General features: G+C 50.3%; 1 protein-coding gene across 1 annotated transcript in view; it reads left to right on the plus strand.

Moving 5' to 3' along the window:
- SLC12A8 (solute carrier family 12 member 8) overlaps nt 1-14,208 on the plus strand; it is a 136,641-nt gene that overhangs the window by 64,010 nt on the left and 58,423 nt on the right. The window contains exon 5 of the mRNA XM_033210958.1: nt 13,078-13,191. Coding sequence (XP_033066849.1) covers nt 13,078-13,191 — 114 coding nt within the window. The remainder of the gene's footprint in view (nt 1-13,077; nt 13,192-14,208) is intronic.

Here is a 14,208-nt window from a genome sequence, read left to right on the forward strand (position 1 = left end):
GGGTGGGCTGACACATCCCGCCTGTGCCCCCGACTGCTGGTTTGTGTTCCTCTCACTGCACGTGGCACGTGTCCCCTGGCTGTGGGGAATTTGCAGATTACCCGTCATGTGACTGTAGAAGCGTACCTGAAGGCACTTCTGGCTTCACCATTTTGGGGGTACCTCCTCAGGTAGGAGGCAGGATGGTGGGTCTGTATAAGGCACAAAGTGGGAGATGTGCCCTCAAATCACTCACGTTTGGGTGGGGAGCAAGGCGGCCAGCTACAGACCCAGAGAACAAGGTGGGAAGTTCTGGGCTGAGAGTGGGCGTGCAGGAGTGGGCTCTGTGGTGTGAAGAGCCTGTGAGTGCTGGCCGAGGGTGGGGGGTGGGAGGTAACCCAGAGGTAGAGCTGGCAGGAGAGTGCTGCCTCCTGAGGCTGGCAGGAGATGATGCCCCAAATCGCAAATTTGAAAGTTAAATAATATACAAAGGACCCGTGTGGGCCCCCATCCCCCACCCCCACTCTTCTCCTTGCGACCCTCACTCCAGGACCCAGACAAGGCCAGTGCTAGAGCTTCCAGACCTGCTCACAATCCAACTTACCTGGATCTTGCCTGGATCTTGATGCTCCCTGGGGACTGAGGCACGCACCTTCATCTTCAGGGATGTGTTCTGAAGAAATATCGAGGCCTCTGCCGTAGGGTTGACCTAACCCCAACACATAGGTGTCCACACCGTAGGCCAGCACTAGGCAAGGGGGCAGCCTCTAGACATCTGCCTGGGGATTGCCTTTGCCTTTAGACCTCTGGGCCCCATAGAGAGTTGGCAAGTGGCTGTCACTGCTGGCCTGATGTGAAAGATTGCATCACATATACTACAGTCATCAGAGACATGGCTTTGGAGTCAGACCTCCAGCTTCAAGTTTCAGCTCAGCTGTAATTTGCTACATGGATTTGATCAAGTTAGGTAACCTCTCTGACCTGCTCTCTTTGTTTCTGAAAAGCAGGTAATAGCGCCTGCCTCGCTGGGTTGCCAAAGCATAAAATAAGATAATGTTTATAAGAGGCCTAGTGTCATGCCTGGCACAAAGTAGGTGCTCAATAAAAAGTCATTGTCATTATCATTGCTTGTCCTGGAAGAAAAGTTCCCTGGAGGCCCGGGGTTATACTCTAAGACAGTGCTTCAGGATCTGGGGAGCTTGTTAAAATGAAGGTTCCAATGCCGCAGGTTGGGGACTATACTTTGCATACCAAGGTAGTTTCCTGGAGCACCTCAGTCACGTTCAGTCAAGAGCAGCAGCATCCTTTCTTCTCCTCTTGCTCTCCCCGTGTGCTCTCTGGGTTGATCAGTCATCAAAACACTTCCCAGGCTGTCCAGGCAGGATGTGGGGCAGGATGTATGGTCACTGGACTCATCCAGCACCCCAGTGACTGCAGCCACCTGGGGATGAGGAGGGGATCCCAAGGGAGGCTTGAACTTGTCTCTGACCTTGAGGATTCCTAATCTGACAGGGAGATGGTACAAACACACCTCACTCTCCATAAGCGCCTGCAGAAAAGGCACACAACGGCTTGCAAAAGAACACACAGACACCGGAAGGGGCCACTTCTGGTTTCCTCCTCTCAGAGCCAGGAGGTGGAGAGCAGAGCGCCTCTGCCAGCCCCACAAAGGGAAGCGGGGTGCAGCCTGGAGCTGCAAGGTCAGGTGATATGGCACTAGCCCAGGGCAGCCCGGGTTAAAGGCACACTCACTCAAGGCCAGCTGTCATTTAGTGGGACCGCAGGTTAAACGCTGCTCCCAGGCCTTGGGTCCCAGTGACCAGGAAAGTTTTGAAAATGAGAACATGTGCTGACCATAGGACTAGGACAACAGCACCCTTGATTTTGCGGAAGTCTTCCCTGGGAGTTGGGCATGCTTGATATTGAGACGCTGCAGCTTGTATTTCTTGACAGCTTTGCTGCAAATGCTCACACACCTCACCCTTGAGTAAAACTCCACGGACTCCAGACGTCAGCAAACTCCTGAGCACAATGGTCCTTTCCACCTAAACCCCTGAGCACACAGTGAGTTCTGCCTACATTGGTGACTGGTGGTCAGAGGGCTTGCTGGACAGCTTCCCCGCCTCGCTTCTCGTGAAGGAAGGACCTTCCTGTGGTGAGAAGAGGTGTTCCCTGTGGCAACAAACTGAGACCTTGTCTCTACAAAAAATGTAAAAAAATACCTGGGCATGGTGGCGTCGGCCTGTAGTCCCACCTAGTCGGGAGGCTGAAGTGGGAGGATCATTTGAGCCCTGGGAGGTAGAGGCTGCAGTGAGCCGTGATCATGCCACTGCATTCCGAGGGAGGCCACAGCTAGTAGGCAGGGCCTGTGGCTCTGTCCTTACCTTCTGCCAGCCTTGGGCAGGAAGCCCCCTTTATCCTCTATTCCCACATCTGTATGGCAGGAAGGAGCCCAGGCCTTAAGCAAGGTGGCATCTCTGAGGATCCACGGGGAGGGTGCTGTGGAAAGAAATGGCTTGTGTATTTTTTTTTATTGCAGTAAAATATCCATAGCACACACTTTGCCATTTTAACCATTTTTAACTGTACAATTCGGTGGCATTAGTTACATTCATACTGTTTTGCAATTGTCCTAACCATTTGCTTCCAAAACTTTATCATCACCCCAAACAGAAACTCTGCCCCCAGTAACCTCTATTCTATGGTACTTTCTGCCCCTCTGAATTTGCCATTCTAGATATTTCATATGCAGTAGTTCCCCTTATCTACAGTTTTGTTTTCTACAGTTGCAGTTATCCATGGTCAACAGTGGTCCAAAAATAGATGAAAATAGTATAGTACAATAAGATATTTTGGGCCAGGCGCAGTGGCTCATGCCTATAATCTCAGCACTTTGGGAGGCTGAGGTGGGAGGCTTGCTTCTGCTCAGGAGCTTGAGACCAGCCTGGGCAACAAAGTGAGACCCTGTCTCTACAAAAAATATAAAAAATTAGCTGGGCATGGTGGCACTGGCCTGTAGTCTCAGCTAGTCTGGAAGCTGAAGTGGGAGGATCACTTGAGCCCTGGGAGCTGGAGGCTGCAGTAAGCTGTGATCGTGCCAATGCACTCCAGACGGGGCGACAGAGCAAGACCCTGTCCCCGCCACCCCCCCAAAAACAGAAAGAAAAGAATAAAAAAGTCATTTCGAGATGAGGGAGAGAGACCACATTCGTAAAATTTTTATTACAATATAATTGTGTTTTATTATTAGTCATTGTTGCTAGTCTCTTACTGAGCCTAATTTATAAGTTAAACTTGATCACAGGTATGTATATACAGGAAAAAACATAGTATATACAGGGTTTGGTATTATCTGCCATTTCAGGCATCCACTGAGGGTTTTGGAATGGATGCCCTGTGGATAAAGGGGAACTACTATAAAGGGAATTATACAACATTTGTCCTTTTGCGTCTGGCTTCTTTCACTTAGCATGATGTCTTCAAAGTTCATCTGTGTTGTAGCATGCATCAGAAATTCATTCCTTCTTATGGTGGAATAATATTCCATTGTATCGATATACCACATTTTGTTTATCCATTCATCTGTGGATGGATATTTGGGTTGTTTCTATTGTTTGTTAATATTAATGTTTTATATTTTTTGCATGTCCCCTGGGGCTAGGTGCTGGAGATACCCCAGAAAATAAGAGAGCATGGTGCCTGCCCCCACCTAGCTCATAGTCTAGTGGAAAAAACAGGCAAGTAGCCAGCCAGTAACAGCAGAGAAATGGGGACCCATAGGACATATTGGACAAGGGCTTGGCCCCAGCTGCTAACTTTGTGATGTGGGCGCCTCCTTTCTCAGGCCTTAGCTTTCCCATCAGTAAAATGGATTTAAGGCTAAAGAGTGCTGTGATGCTAACTTTCTACAGTTCTATGATACTGAACCTTTAGCCATGGGATTCTAAGGAAGGCCCTGCTCTGTTTCTTGGGTAGGACTTGGGGTGGGGGAGAGCTGCCTATGGCTGCAGAACTTGGTGGGGAAGGGGTCTGAGCAAGTGAATATTTTCAGCCTGGTGCTTGGCAGGAGGGGGGCTCTGCTTGTGTGTTGATACTGGCTGCCCCTTCCCTGCAGGGGCCACTTGACCTCCCACCCCCTCTCAGCTGCCTGCCTAGAGAGGATATCCAAGCAACAGTGGGGCAGGGCAGACTCCTTGACCAGCTTGGAGCTGTGCAGGGGCAGCTGATTTGAGGGGGCCGTGAGTTGAGTTAGGATTATTTTGGGGGTGTTGGAGGTCAGGAGTTGAAGCATGAGAAGTGGGATGCCAGAGGCAGAGACAGCCAGAAGGAATAAGTGGTGGCTGGGAGGAACCCACAGCCGGGGTGGAGACTTCCCGTTAAAACAGCCCCTTAGCCTGGCGGGAGGGAGAGTGCATTCCTTTCCCCCAGGAGATAAGGAGGCCAGATTTTCCTTTCTTAGGGCTCCTTTTTAGGGCAGGCTAGTGGGGGCTCTATGGGCTGGGCTAGGGGAGGGGTCTCTCTGGACCCCTCTGCAGGGTCCCAGCTGGACCACCTGGAGCCCCTGGCACTCGTCCAAGACTCCCTGCAGCCTTGGACAAGCATTGCCGCAGCAGTGGCAACACAATGTTTGAATCCCAGTTGCCTCTCTGTGCCTCAGTTTCCTTCCCTGAAAAAAAAAATCCATCTACCTCATAGGGTAGTTGTGAGGCTTCCATGAGTTAATACGGTAAAGCACTTGGAACGAATGGTGCGCAGCGGAAGTGGACAGCACTGTTCTCACCCCAAGATGCCTCTTGTTTCCTGGGGCCCAGGTGAGAACCTAGTGGCTCCTCAAGTCAGATTCTTTTCACATTCTTGGGCATTTGACAGCTCTTTCCGGCTGTAGGCCTCTCTAGGCAAAAATCTCATCTCAGCTTACTAACCTCAAGGCCGTTATGAGAAAAGGTTTATTAAGCATTTCAAATAGAGCCCGTGTTAACAGATGGAACAATTTCTTGGTTATTAGAAACCACTCTTCATGAAGAAAAAGCTCATCTTTCCTTTCACAAATAAGGAATCCTTAGCTCAGAAAGAGCCCCGGGACTGCCGTCCTAGACCACAGGGCATGGCGGGAGCTGCTCTTTTTATGGGACACTTTCAACCGCTTCCCTCCCAGGCCAGGGAGCCTGCCCTGACATCCCCCAACCTGGCCTTTCATCCCCTGGGTTGCCCAGCCCTGGGGGTTCTTCCCGACAGCCAGCCCTCCCACAGGGTGGAGGCCTCCCCATGGCCAGGCAGGGGTTCCAGGCTGCTCCTCCCTAGGCGGGCTGGGTGGGACTCCCCTGGCCCTCTGGGCAGGTCCAGCCACACTTTAGATTTCCCTTCTGGCCACTGCTGGAATGCCCAGCCCTCCCTCTATGTATTTTCTCTCTGGGTGGGGTCTTGGGCTGAAAACCCTGTGCACATCCTCTCTCCACCCTCTCTTTGGAGAACCCAAGTCAATAGGGCTGAAGCCAGGGAGGAGACTGTGGTCCGAGGACGGCTCCAGGCTCACGCCCAGAACTCCTTGGGGACCTCTTCGAAACCTCTCATTATTTCCTCTTCCAAATCTCCAGGCAGTGATCAATACAAAGCAATACAGCCCGATTCAGTTTAATTTCAAAACAGTCCGATGCAATACAGCCCAAGTCAGTTCTATTTCAAAACACTTTTATTGAACACCAATAGTTGTACCAGGATTGTTATGACCCAGTTCAATGGGAGAGCCCAACAGATTGGGACTTGATACTATCTGGACTCCAAACTGTACTCTCAGTTAGGGTTACTGTTCCCCTTTTGACTCTGCATGTCTTTTGAACAATTGGCTCCAGCTTGCCCTTTGGTTTCCTCAGTTGTTAAAATAGGCCAATGAATGAGACCATGAAGGTTTCCTCATCTCTCTGCCTTTCCATATAATCTCTCATTATCGGCCAGTAAGGTTTTATTAACATATGAAACTGTGGTAGGGAGCTTGTTTCACGGTTCTGGAGCACATCCTGTATCAACAACTACAGAGTCAGGGTAGAGAGGGGGGCATGTTATGGAAGCTGGTTTGGGATTTTACCTCTGTCATTGGAAACCAACTGTGTATTTGGAGAGTGTGTCCTGAGAGGCCTGAGAGTAGGCTTCTGGCTGGGTAGACTTCAGAATTAGAAGGGTTCTGAAAAATTATCTCGTACTCTGCTATTGAGAGTGCGACGGCAGGCAGGAGCATGGCATCACCAGGGAGCTCATTAGGAAGGCTGGGTCTCTGGCCCATGCCGATCTCGCTGACTCAAAATTTGCGTCGCAAAGCTCCAAGGGAAAAGGGCTTGTTTACAGTCCCACAGTGAGTCCTCGCATAACCAGGACCCTAACCCAGCTGTCCTGATTCCTGGTTTTGTCACTGTTCTTGCCTTCCTCCACCCAGAGATCTTCAGGGTCCTTGTGCCTGGAAGGGGGCCCTGTGCTTCACGCCGAGGGAGGATGAGCATGGCGGGGACTTCTCCCAAATCTGTGCTTCTTGAGTTCAGTTTTGACTGGGCTCCTCCCTGATAACCTATAACTGCTTCACCCTTTGTATCTCCCAAAAGAAAAACCCCACCCCCAGCCCAAGCAGACCGGTCCTGCTGTGTTTAATTGCCCATCTCTGCGCCTCTTAGCCCATCTGGGGCTGGGCAGTATCTGAGTGAGTGAGTGTCCGGGCGAGGGTGGGGCTGCTTGGGAAGGAACTGTTGTGGGTGACAAGTGGCAGGATGGGGCCCGTGGACACTCCCTTTCCTCCCCTTTCCGCGGACCCCCTGGGCCAGGCAGTTTCGGATTGGCTGCAGATCCCCGTCTCCATGAGGCTGCGTCTGGCGAAGTGCAGGTGGTGAGACGCGCTGGGCTGTCTAGAGGCTGCGCGCAGGCCGGGTGCGAGGTCCCGCGTGCGCGCCGCGCCCACTTCCTCTGCCGAGGAGCCTCGCGCAGTCTCCGGGGCCTCCCACTTCCCCCGACGCCCCTCCGGCGTCGTGGTGCGGGTACCTTCCCAGAAGCGGCCTCTCCTTTCCCTTTCCTCGCAGAGCCGCTCTTCCTGCGCCCTCCGAGCCCCACCCTCCTTGCACCGTCCCGAGCCCTTCCTCCGCGCTGGCTATTCTCGGTTGCGCCAGCCTCTCCTATTGTCCGTTCCCAGGAAAGGGCTGTCTGACTGGTCGTCGGTCGCTGGTCCAGAGGTGGGGGACCCAGAAGAGAGCGCCGCCGGAAGCCCCCGCCGCGGCAGGAGCCCGCGGCCCGCAGCCCCAGCATCATTTTTAGAAATCTTGCTTTCTAAGTTAGTCAGCAGTGCAACCCGACGCCCACAGGGAGGGGTATGACTTCCCGACTCCCTCTTCTAATTTCGGCAGCCCCCAGCGGCGTCGGTGGCGGCGGCGGTGGGGGGGAGGGGGTGTCGGGGGCACCGCAGGTGCCACCCAGAGCCCCCCAGCAGCCACCTACCCAGGCCAAGGGCCCCATGCCCGGCTGCTGGGCACCCCAACAACCCTGCTGGAGCAGCTCTCGGTCCCACTAGTGACCCCCGCTGCCTGCCTTTGGCTAAGGGGAGGAGGGTAGGCTCCCACGAGCACCCCTTGGGAGCAGATGGTGGGCCCTGAAGAGCCACAGCCCACTGGCCACATCACAAGAAGCCCGAGTTACCCGAATTCCGGGTGGAAAGATCAAACCTTTCTGCAGACAGAGCTTCAAGGACTTTCCCTCTGCCTGTTACTGCCTGGGTCTTGTCGTCATTTGTTCTCTCTCTTACCCGCCCCCCGTTTTGTTTTTGTTCTTCCTGAAAGCATACAGCTCAAACTGAACCAAAGTATTTTTATTCCTTGGATAGAGAAACAGATGTTCAGGTCAAACCCAGATCCATTCTCAGGCAGCAGCTGCAGGCCCCAGGCATCCCACGCCTTTGAGAGTTGGAAGATGTCAGATGACAGGACCCCAGACCACATTCTCAGTTTCACCAGCAGAGGAATCAAAAGCCCAACAGAGAGGCAAAGAGACTCTTCCGAGGTCAAGAAACAAGTGTTGGAAATCCCTGGGGAGGCCAGACGTGGTGGCTCACACCTGTCATCCCAGTGCTTTGGGAGGCCAAAGTGGGAGGATTGCTCGAGGCTGGCAGTTTGAGGTTGCGGTGAGCTACCATAGTGCCCCTGCACTCCAACCTGGGTGATAGAGTAAGACCCCGTCTCTTTGAGAAAAAAAAAGGAAAGAAAGAAAAGAAAAGGCCATTCCTGGGGAATGACTTTGGGATGGATGACAGAGGGACAGTGTGGTAGATGGAGACCTGAATTCACTCAGATGTGGGGTCCAGGACGGGCTGTGTCCTCCCAGCTGTGTAAACTCCAGCCAGTCGCATACCAGTAGGCACATGGTGTTCCACAGGATAGGACTCCTGCCTGCCCTACACAGATGAGGCCCGGGGAGATGCCGTGATCTCTGTGGGCGTGTTTCCTGGGGCTGAAAGGCACCCTGTGCTGTAGGTATCTCTCTGTAAGGGGGTGCAGTGCCAGGGCCTGGGGACCCACCTCCTAAAGAGAGAGGCCTGGGTTCTGCCACCGGGAGAGGCAGTGGGTGAAATACAGACACATCTGGCTATGTGACCTCGAACAAGATTTTTCACCTTCCGGAGCCTCCGTGTCCTCAGTCGTCGTACAAGTATGACGTTGTAAGGTCTTGGTGCTCAGTGGCTGGCACATAGGAAGGGTTCAGTCATTGGTTGCTTGGTATCATTTTCAGAAGTGAGGTTGCACTGTGATGTTCTTAGGGTGATCTGCACAATCTCTGTGCACACAGTCGTGGCCATTGCTTGGCAAGGATTATGACATTAAAACCTTATTGGCTGCGTCACTCTCAGGGCTGCTGTCCACTCTGAGGCAGGGCAGGGCGGCAGTCAGGCCTTGGGAAGTTGTGGGTGCCTCCTGGCGGGACAGTCTTAGGTGCAGATGTAGTTGCTAGAGTGGAGGTCTCAAACCTTAAGGTCCATGCCCTCCAGAGAGACTTCAGAAATCTGCCCTCTCCCAAAATGATATGCAAAATGTGGTGTCTGTGGGGACAGGGACCATGGTTTTCATCAGACTCTCAAATGAGGCAACTAAAAGAATTAGGAAGCTTTGGTCTGGGCATCAGCAAGTCAGGCATTAAGAGCCACTGTTGGAGGGCATGGCAGATGGCATGGACCTCAGCCCTAATCCTGGGTGTGACCCGCTGACCTCACACCGTGCTTAGCTAGCCAGTACCGGCCAGTCAGAGACATCAGTTCCTCCCCTGGCCACCCACTCTGCATAAGCCCAGCAGAGAGTCAGCCATGCCTCGGGTCTGGCTGGGCCACCAGGTTCAGGGTGTGGTAAAGAGACCCAGGCCCCAGCAGGCAGGATGGGGACCAGTGAGGAAGACTCTTTGGGGACTGGCTCAGGATTGGGGACCCTGAGGTGGGGTGGTGATAGGTGAGGGGTGCAAGTCATAAGGGCCTGGGAAGATAGGGGCAGAGGAAATGAGGCAGGGTCCACTGTGCCAGCTTTGGGGGCTCCTTTTTGTCCACTGGAAAGTGGCCCATGTGAGGAATGGGCCACCAGATCCAATGCCCTGCCTCAGTGGGCTTGGTCAAAACAGAAAATTCTCTCTGAATAAGGCCTCAGACTGTGGGTCATGCAAGTGCAACTGGGGGTGTTCTTACCCTCTCTCTCTTTTGCTCAGTTTCTTTCTTCCTTTGGTCCTTATTTTATTTTCCCTGTCTTGTTTATGTTTTTCTCATAAGCCACTCAAGTCATTTTGGGAAACAGAGTATAAACAGAAAGAAAGAAAAGCTCTTCATACATAGAAAAGCTTCCTGGAGAAAGTGGGCTTTCAATTGTGAGATGTTTTGTTTGTTTTCCTAAAAGGTATTATTATTTGATGACAAATAGATTATGTTCATTTAAAAAAATTATTTTGTCACCCAAACCGGAGTGCAGTAGCACAGTCATAGCTGACCGCAGCCTTTACCTTCTGGGCTCAAGTGATTCTCCCACCCCAGCTTCTTGAGTAGCTACTAGCATGCCCGGATGAGTGGTGTGTGTGTGTGTGTGTGTGTGTGTGTGTGTGTGTGTGTATTTTGTAGAAGGGGTATTTCTGTGTTGCCCAGGCTGGTCTAAAACTCCTGGGCTCAAGCAATCCTCCCGCCTCAGCCTCCCAAAGTGCTGGGATTGCAGACATGAGCCACTGCACTCAGCCCATTAACTTAAATGCGGATGTTTTGTAGAAATAAAAAAAAAGTTAAAGAATTGCCTGTAATTGCATTATACAAACAACCACAGTTAGTATTTCAGTGTTTTCTTCTAGCTGTTTCTTACATGTATAGATTAATACACCTTTTTTTTTGTATTTATACTATAAATGGTATCTGAATTAACATATATTACATATAACATGGACAGTTTTCTCTCATACTAAAAACTCATTATAAGCTTTTAAAATGTCTCAGTCTCACATAGACATTTAGAACCTCCTCTGATGTTTTTTATTTTATGTTTATTTTTAAATTTTAAAAAATTGAGATAGAGTCTTGCTCTGTTGCTCAGGCTGGACTGCAGTGGTGCAATCTTGGCTCATTGCAACCTCTGCCTCCCAGGTTCAAGCAATCCTCTTGCCTCAGCCTCCAGAGTAGCTGGGACTACAGGCATGCCCCATCGCACCTGGCTAATTTTTGTAGTTTTAGTAGAGATGGGGTTTCAACTTTTGGCCAGGTTGGTCTCGAACTCCTGACCTCAAGTGATCTGCTTGCCTCGGCCTCCCAAAGTGCTGGGATTATAGGCTTGACCCACTGCACCCGGCCCCTCCCCCGATTTTACATTATTGTAAGTAAAGCATTGACACATATTTTTGTCTATAGTGTTCTTTGCAAAGTTAAGACTATTTCCTTGAACAAGATTCAGAACTGAGCTTGGCTCCAGCTCAGAGCAGGCTGGGCCAGCAGCAGTGTGAGTGTGAGTGTGCACTTGCGAATGTGGCAGGGCTCCATTTCTCATTAGCCCTGCAAGAGAGGGCAACTGAGGCAGGCCCACAGGCAGCCAAGTGACTCATTATCTCAGCCTGCAGGTCTTGCTGAAGGAACATGCGAGAAAAGGCTTCCCAGTGACTCATCTGTTGGGCCTGAAATCCCTCTGAACCTTCAGGCTGGCCAGAGCAAAGCCCTTCAGGCCCGGTGACCAAATATTCCCCTGTGTCAGGGCCGCCCTTGGGCCCTTGGAGATGAATGCGCCTGATGAAGTGTTTTATGTCCTGCAAGGCAGGGCTGCCGGGCATGCACAGCCCTCCGCTCAGATGTGCTTTCCGATCTGCACATCAGTCCAGCTTGGCTGAGCTCAGTTCCAAGGCAGGCTGGGCTAGTTTTCTCCTCCTTAAGACTCATCAGTGAGGTCAGCCAGCGGATAAGCTAAAGTTAACTTAGCTATTATTGCTTTTTTGTTAATGAGGGGAGGGCCAGCTAGGAAGACGCCAAACCATTCAGAAAAGTTGTACAGCACTTAGGATTGAATATGCCAGAACAAATTCTGTATTCAGGCAAAAGAAAGCAATTGACAATGATTTAAGTCCTGACTGAACTCTCAAGGGTCCCTTGTGCTTCCCTGAGCTTTCGTTTTATTATTTTTTTAAAAAATGTTTTTCTTATGAAGTTGTGAATCTTGGAAGCTGTGTGAAGCGCGGGCGACCTCATTGGACTCATCAGAGTGACCGGAGCCTTCTTTTGTGGATGGAAGCTTGGGCTGTAATTAAGCTCCAAGCGGGTGGAGGATGCGGCTTGGGGAAATTCTGTCCCTGAAACCCTAGGGTTGGCTGTGGAGTGAGAGCTGAATACCCATCCTACGGCACCACAGGGGTTGAGGGAAAACAAGTAGGGATTGGCTTCTCTTGGACAACAATTAATAGGAACAAACCAACTCCTTCTCAGAGATGAGATTCAGAAGCAGAGGCTGAATATCCTGGGTGTTCCTGAAACCAAGAACACTTGACTTGTGTCTTAAAATTCCGCAGCTCACTAGCATGTTCACAGATGCTGTTCAAAGTGACCTCCTTTGACAAAGAAGCAATGTGCCTGCAGGGTTGAAACCACTTGAAAAAACTTTGTTAAAGTCGATGTACAAAAATGTTTAAAATGCTTTGAGGAAATAAGATCTGAGATGTTCCTGCTATCATGTAGTCTGTGAACAAGTCGAATTGAAAGTGTGGAAGCAAGATGTGCCCATAGGCTGAGAGATCTAAGAGAAAGGTTCTTTTCAGCGTGACCCATATTTGCAACCTAGCTACTGTGCACCAGTGCAGTGCTTAGCTCTGGGGGATAGAGACCTGCAGACCTGGATTTCGTGCCTCAAGGAATCTAGTTGGGGAAGGTCTTACTGTGGCCAGACCTAGCACCAAGAGCAGTGAGGAGGGAGGAATAGATTCTGATTAGGGAGTGCTTATAAAGCCCAAAGGAGCACCAGTTGAGCTGAGGTTGAACAGTTGGCCCACTATGATGCTTAGAGATATGGGAGAAGAGTCTGGAAGGCCAGGAGACTGCCTAACGAAGGCACGGGGTTGGGTGTGGTGGCCTTCCTCAGGGTGTGGCTGCTGGGGAGGAGAAAAAGCAAGGGATGAGTAGGGAGTGGTGGCTATTGCCAGGTTGTGGAGGCTTTGATAGGAGTTTGGACTTGATTCTGTAACTATTAGGGATTCGTTGAAGGTTTTTGAGTAGGAAAGTAACTTGCAAATATCAATTGATTTTTTAAATGGAAAACAAACACATAAATACATGCTCATTGAAAGATATTTCAGCTATATTAAAGTCTGTGAAGCAAAAGATGAAAATGCTCCCCTTCCCAGAACTAACTACTGCTTCCTTTCATGTTATTTCATTCACCTGTGTCTATGGGATCGGCACACAAAAGTCAATCCTAGAAGTGGGAAGGAAGATGGTTCTGCAGACCCGCTCTGTCACTCTGTGTAACATACATGCCCCTACTTTTCCAATATTTAAAGTAATATATGAAATAGTACTGTCATCTGGGGAAATGCCTCCTGTGTCTTCTCACTGGGCTCACGTTGCTCTCCATTGCATTATTTCAGAACATGGTTTCATTGGATATTCACCCGAACTGCTACAGAACAACACGCTGCCCGATTACAGCCCCGGGGAATCTTTTTTCACTGTGTTTGGGGTTTTCTTCCCAGCGGCTACAGGTATTGTAATCTGGGTTCCTTTTTACTCTCAAATTTGGGATACAAGTTCTTGGTTCCAAAATTCAGCATCATCATTGGCCTGCATGTGCTCTTGGTATGTATATCCAACTTTAGATATGGGCTTAGCTTTGACTAAAATTTTGTTATTTTGTTTATTTTTGTATGTATTTTGTAGAGACAGGGTCTCACTATGTTGCCCAGGCTGGTCTTGAACCCCTGGCCTCAAACATAAAAATCTATTATTTTAACAGAGTTTACCGAAGGCCATCAATATGATTTAATCCTCCTCACTCCTTACACATTGCACCTCTTGTTCATAGAAAGGACACATATCTCATAGGGCTGAACAGGACAGATTCCTCAGCAGGACAAGCTGCTCTTTTCACAGGTGGAATAAGTGCATACCTGGAATGGAAGGGAATGGAACGGAAGGGAATGCCTTCGCTTCCCTCTACCCATACCAGCACATCTTCTCCCAGAGGGCAGAGAAATACTATTATCTTTTCTTGCTATATCGGGTGTGAGCCAAAACAATATTCCAGGGGTGAGGAATGAATCTCCTCACCCTCCCTTCCCCAGGTTCTGCAGTGACTGTAGAGGAGTCTCCCACAGCCAAGCTACCTGTAGGACCCCTGCCCCATGCTTGGGTCCCTGGCCTGGAAGGCAATAAGCTAACATGTTGACCAGATGCTCCATAAAAAATAACATTTGCTAGTGACTGGGTTTGTCCCAAGGGAACAGACTCTTAATGAAGAGAGAAAAGCATTTCACTCTTGATCAAGAGTGTCGATAGCCTGGAGTGTATTTGCCTTGTCTCCTTGTCTCTCTCCCCTTTCCCTCTGCCCTCCTATATGTGGCCATTTCCTCACTTGTTGTCCCCACCCCAAATGGGATAGGGACAGAAAAAGAAGGAGAAGCTACTAGAATGTCTAAGATTGAGAAGAATGTCTAAGATTGAGAAGTGTTAGCAAAGATGTGGAGACACCAGAACCCTCATGCGCTGCTGAAGGGAATGTA

Source organism: Trachypithecus francoisi, unplaced genomic scaffold (genome assembly GCF_009764315.1).
Source record: "Trachypithecus francoisi isolate TF-2019V2 unplaced genomic scaffold, Tfra_2.0 Lachesis_group0, whole genome shotgun sequence".
Lineage (NCBI taxonomy): Eukaryota > Metazoa > Chordata > Mammalia > Primates > Cercopithecidae > Trachypithecus > Trachypithecus francoisi.